The sequence below is a fragment of the Populus euphratica genome, unplaced genomic scaffold (assembly GCF_000495115.2).
Source record: "Populus euphratica unplaced genomic scaffold, PopEup_1.0 scaffold39.1, whole genome shotgun sequence".
NCBI classification, from domain to species: Eukaryota; Viridiplantae; Streptophyta; class Magnoliopsida; order Malpighiales; family Salicaceae; genus Populus; species Populus euphratica.
The window spans coordinates 684,393-690,054 of NW_011499897.1; the positions used below are offsets into that span (position 1 = coordinate 684,393).

A 5,662-nucleotide genomic window follows, 5' to 3' on the forward strand; every position below is an offset into this window, starting at 1 on the left:
AGGGAGAAAAGGGAGAAACAGACAAGAAGACTCCCTTCCCTACCAGACCCACAATACAAAAAAGAAAAGGAAGCAAGAAACATGAAAAGGATGCCAAAACTAGAACCTTTGTTTTCAATGCGCGTGAGCTTCCATCTCCAATCAACAGGAAGTGACAGCCAATGCAGTGGTGTTTTCGTACGTCGGACCTTGGCGTTAGAGTGCTTCTTCAAGTGTCAAAGCTAGTTCCCATCAACATGGCTCTCTCCTGTTTCCCCCACTCGCAAATGAACCTGCGCGTTGTACCACGCTCCCTATGCCACCATTGAAACTCCTCTCTCAGTCGCTCATGCCTCCCTTATTTCTCTCTTACCCCATCACCTCTCTTTCTTCCTCCCTCCCTGTCCCCCTCTCCCTCTAAGAAAACAGGCCCGTCGAGAAAGACCAAACTAAGCCAATCCCCATATTGAAAACAATAAGAAAAGAGACCAAAACTTTGACATGGACACTCGCCGGAAAACGAAAATCCGGCGACAACAACTCCGGCAGCCTTTCCAAGCTGAATGACAGTCTTGAATCTCCCGTAAAGTTTCAAACTTTGACCTTTTTTTTGCTGAACTACTATACATAGAATATTACATAATGGCAACAAGTAACACAACAACTACACCACCACCACCACAACACCAACAAGTAGACACAGCCACGGCAGAGGAGCTAACAGCAAAGGCAGCACACAAGAGATATGAAGGTCTAATGATGGTAAGGACCAAAGCAATAAAAGGAAAAGGCGCGTGGTACTGGGCTCATTTAGAACCTATGTTGGTCCACAACACCGACACTGGCCTTCCTAAAGCTGTGAAGCTACGGTGTTCATTATGCGACGCCGTTTTCTCCGCTTCAAATCCTTCACGAACTGCCTCTGAGCATCTGAAACGTGGTACCTGTCCTAATTTTAACTCTGTACCGAAACCCGTTTCTTCAATCTCTCCAAACACTGCCTTGCTGCCTTCTCCTTCTTCAAGCGGTGGTGGTGGTGCTATCACAGTAGTGCATGGTAGCAGTAATAGGAAACGACCTGTCGTTTCAAGTTCAGGGCTTTCTGGTTCTGTTGGAGTTGCATCATCAGCGTATCCAGTGACAGCCGTTGGTAGTACGTACCAAGTAAGTCCTCTTGCTATTGTGGATCCATCAAGATTCTCAGGTGAGATGGCTATGCTGCCCCAACAGCCACATTTGATGTTGTCTGGTGGGAAAGAGGATTTGGGTGCTTTAGCTATGTTGGAAGATAGTGTAAAGAAGTTGAAGAGTCCTAAAACTTCTCCAGGACAGGCTCTGAGCAAGACCCAGATTGACTGTGCACTTGATTATTTAGCTGATTGGGTTTATGAGTCTTGTGGGTCTGTGTCCTTTTCGAGTTTAGAGCATCCAAAGTTCAGGGCTTTTCTGAATCAAGTTGGTTTGCCTGTGGTTTCAAGGAGGGATTTTGTTGGTGGGAGATTGGATGTTAAGTACGAGGAAGCTAGGGCCGAGTCTGAGGCAAGGATTAGAGATGCTATGTTTTTTCAGATTGCATCGGATGGGTGGAAGGTGAAGAGTAATGGGAGCCCTGGTGATGTGAATTTAGTGAATTTGACAGTGAATTTGCCTAATGGAACTAGTTTGTATAGGAGAGCTGTGTTTGCTAGTGGTTCAGTGCCTTCCAAGTATGCAGAGGAGGTTTTTTGGGAGACCATAACAGGCATTTGTGGGAGTCTTGTGCAACAGTGTGTAGGGATAGTTGCAGACAGGTTTAAGGCCAAGGCATTGAGGAGTTTAGAGAACCAGAATCATTGGATGGTCAATCTTTCTTGTCAGTTGCAAGGTTTCACTAGTTTGATTAAGGATTTTAGTAAAGAGCTTCCACTGTTCAGGACTGTGAGCGAGAATTGCTTCAAGCTTGCTAGTTTTGTCAATAATAAGACCCCAATTCGAAATAGTTTCCATAAATATCAATTGCAGGAGTATGGGAATGCAGGATTATTGAGAATGCCCTTGCGGGATTATGAGAAGATGGATTTTGGACCTGTGTATACAATGCTAGAGGACGTATTGAGCTCAGCTCGAGCATTGCAGTTGGTTTTGCATGATGAATCGTATAAGATAGTATCCATGGAGGATCCTACTGCAAGAGAAGTTGCTGAGATGATTGGAGATGTGAGATTTTGGAATGATATGGATGCGGTGCATTCGCTAGTTAAGTTGATAAAGGAAATGGCTCAAGAGATTGAGGCAGAGAGGCCATTAGTCGGGCAATGTCTGCCGCTATGGGATGAACTTAGGGCAAAAGTGAAGTCCTGGTGTTCAAAGTTCCACATTGCTGAAGGAGCAGTGGAGAAAGTGATTGAAACAAGGTTCAAGAAGAATTATCATCCTGCTTGGGCTGCTGCATACATACTCGATCCACTTTATTTGCGGAGGGACAACAGTGGCAAATACCTTCCTCCTTTCAAATGCTTGACCTCGGAGCAGGAAAAGGATGTGGACAAGCTTATAACCAGGCTTGTTTCAAGGGAGGAGGCTCATATTGTACTAATGGAACTCATGAAATGGAGAACAGAAGGGCTTGATCCTGTGTATGCAAAGGCTGTCCAGATGAGGGAGAGGGATCCCATCACAGGAAAGATGAGAATAGTAAATCCCCAGAGCAGTAGGCTTGTCTGGGAGACTTATCTTACCGAGTTCAAGTCACTGGGCAAAGTCGCAGTTAGGCTTATTTTTCTTCATGCCACTTCATGTGGGTTCAAATGCAATTGGTCTTGGCTGAGATGGGTGTATGCCCATGGGCAATCAAGGGCAGGCATGGACAAGTTGCAAAAGTTGATATTTATCGCTGCTCACTCAAAGCTAGATAGGAGGGAGTTTTTGAGCGACGAAGATAAGGATGCAGATCTCTTTGCATTGGCAAACGGTGAGGATGATGTGCTAAACGAGGTTCTCGTTGATGCATCCTCAGTGTAACATTTTTTCCACTACTTTTGAATTTTAAAATTGTAGGATTTATTTGGATTCTTTCCGCTTTATATTTCCTTTTGTATTTCTTTACTTACTCTTTAGAAGATTTTGGGGCATAGGGATTCTGTTGCCGTATGCCTAGTAATGCATAGCCACATGATTTGAGCAAGGTCCCATGTTTCTTTCTAGAATGATTTTTCGAGGTTTTGAGTTTGTGAAAAAAAGGAAAAGAAAAGAAAAGGAAAAATGTTCTTGTTTGTAAAGGTAGCTATTTCTTGATAACAGATTTTTCAGAATGGGGACAGTGTTCAAAAATTTTGTTCTTCAAGTAGTCTCCCTACTTTCTAAGATTGAGTTTAAACTAGAGTAATGGATACCAATCCTCTGAACATAACGTTTTAGATACTCTCATTTAAGCATGGGTGAAGCCATATCTGGGTTGCTTAGCTGATGATTTTCTGAGCACGATGCGCATGACTCCATTTAATAAATGCTTTTTTTTATGTGATTAAACCTCAATGGTTATATTCTTCACCATTATGCCATGAATGAGGTTGTTTGTTTGGGTTTTTTTTTTTTTTTTTTTTTTTAAAAAAAGTTTGTCACTGTTCTTTTTTAATTCGCCCAAAAGTCCAACTGAGCTTTTGAAGTTGATGCAATTGTGGAGTTTAGCGCTTGTTATCCTATTCATTGCAATGTGGATCCCTCATTTCTTGTTTGATGATCTTATAATTCCTTGATCAACAAGCATGATTGACTGCCTTGTATAATCATTGTTTCCTTCTTGAATTTCATTATTTTGCATGTTCGATATAATGATTATAGGGTCTGCTTGAAAACTTCTCATGTTCTTTGTGGTCCTTCATGTGCCCAAATAGGTTCCGGAGAATGGGATTCTAGTTTTGCTTTTCTCTATGAAAACAGATCTTCTGTTGAACCTTGCCACATATTTTCCATGTTATGTTCCAAAATTAGGTAAAGTTCCTGCCCATATGAGCACATTCACATGCCTTGATTAGAGGTTCCTTCATCACCTCTACTCGAGCTGCTTGCTTCGTTCAATGTTGAATCGCATACAAACTACAATATCATTTCTCTGGGGATTCTTAGGCTGGTTCTGCTCCTTATTTAATATATTTTTATGATGCATATAATTAGGCTTGATTATGATGCAACTTGAACTAATATGCTAGTCTCTTACTTGGGCTTGTGATTGTAACGATCTAATCTGGGAAGATGATGATTTTCCACTTGTCAGGAACTTTGACCTGAGTGATAGCCGTTATTAATTGAACCTGAAGATATTATATGCTAAATTAGTCTTTGTGGTGGCAGAAGAGCTCGACAAGGATATTGTTGAACTGGAGAAACCACCATAAGATGTTGGAGGTTAGTACAATGCCATGGACAATGATTAAAGGTGGAATTCCGCCAGAAGAATCCAAAGACTTCACTTGAAATTTTTGGAAGTGAAAGGTCTGTTTGTAACTAGAGGTTGCTTCAACAAGCTGGTTTGGTGAATGGCGAGCCAAGTACCTCTACGTGCATCAACAACCTCGGAAGGACCTGAAAGAACACCTTTCTAGCTAGAAAAGCACTTCTAACTGTTATCTCCTGGTTTTGTGTCTTTGGGAAGGTGGAGTCCCACCATGAAAGAAGTGGAAGTCTTCTTCCCATCTTTGGTTGTCATTGGGGGGGGGGGTTTTCCCATCGCGGGGGAGGGAGGGAGAGAGATTAGGGTTTTTCCCATCAAATCATCTTTCAGGTAACTCTTATCTTTTAAAAGGTGTTTAGAGGACCCAAAACAAATGAAGACTGTCGGCATGAAGCACTGCAAGAGATGCTTGAGAGCGATTCTTCAACAAATTCAAACTACTAATTTTATTGGTCCCGTATCTTTAGCCGATCAAGTTGGAAAAATATAGTTTGACAGGAAGCAGTAGATTCAATCATCCTTAGTTTCATTATGCAATTCACCGATGATATGTTTAGAATTACATGCTGATTGGTATCGAATTGTTGTTGCTTCTAAATATTTTTTCCCATGTGTATGTTCCTGAATATAAAACAGATTATAGATGCTTTGTACATTTGTTAATTTTATGTCTGCTAATAGAAAAGGGATAAGATGTCATCCTGTTTGTCTGGGATGCTATCACATATAGGCGGCCTTTATCTACCATAATTATTCATGCTAAACGCACTGGAACATCAGTGCTTGATATCGGTGGAACGGTATGAACCTCGGCTCTGTCAAAAGACTCCACATTCTGTGTTTGTGCTGGCCTGGGATGGAAGTTAGTGTCTTATAAATAGTTTGAGGAGTGAACATGAATCCTGTAGTTAGCCCTCAAAGATCTGTAATGCTTGCTGGTAAAATTTCTCTACCTGTTACACGTTCATGTCTTCATCCTTTTCTAAGGCATGGTTTCAAGTTTCATATTCAAGTTTCATGTCTAAATTAACAGCAGAAAATGTGACTTTTACCACATCATGGCAAGGGCACAGGACATTAAACTTTCTATGATAATTGCTCAACTTGAATGTCCATTCAAAGGCATGCTTTCATAAATTTACTCATCAGGATAAAACTAGGAGAGGTGATTTGAAACTTTGAGCCAAAACTTGAGAAATGAAACGAAGACATGGAATAGAACAAGAGTGCTGTTTCACCAATTTTTACTACAAC

At 41.3% G+C, this 5,662-nt stretch overlaps 1 protein-coding gene across 4 annotated transcripts; it reads left to right on the forward strand.

Moving 5' to 3' along the window:
* The first annotated feature begins 40 nt into the window (after positions 1 to 40).
* LOC105132226 (uncharacterized) lies at positions 41 to 4,669 on the forward strand. 4 transcript variants are annotated; one of them, XM_011035585.1, is made up of 2 exons: positions 41 to 2,929; positions 4,312 to 4,669. In XM_011035585.1, the coding sequence occupies exons 1-2, from the start codon at positions 622 to 624 to the stop codon at positions 4,350 to 4,352; spliced, it is 2,349 nt and encodes a 782-aa protein (XP_011033887.1). In that variant the 5' UTR covers positions 41 to 621; the 3' UTR covers positions 4,353 to 4,669. The 4 variants fall into 4 exon arrangements, with proteins under 4 accessions (XP_011033887.1, XP_011033884.1, XP_011033885.1 ...); XM_011035582.1 differs by lacking the exon at positions 4,312 to 4,669 and adding an exon at positions 3,852 to 4,235; XM_011035583.1 differs by having other exon boundaries at positions 42 to 2,975; positions 4,309 to 4,669.
* The last annotated feature ends 993 nt before the right edge of the window (positions 4,670 to 5,662 follow it).

What these genes read in the sequence shown, in the direction of transcription:
- LOC105132226 (XM_011035582.1), top strand. Translation starts at nt 622, where the DNA reads ATGGCAACAAGTAACACAACAACTACACCACCACCACCACAACACCAA. An exon ending in TCTCTTTGCATTGGCAAACG is followed by an intron (nt 2,930 to 3,851) that starts GTGAGGATGATG and finishes GTGCCCAAATAG; the next exon opens with GTTCCGGAGAATGGGATTCT.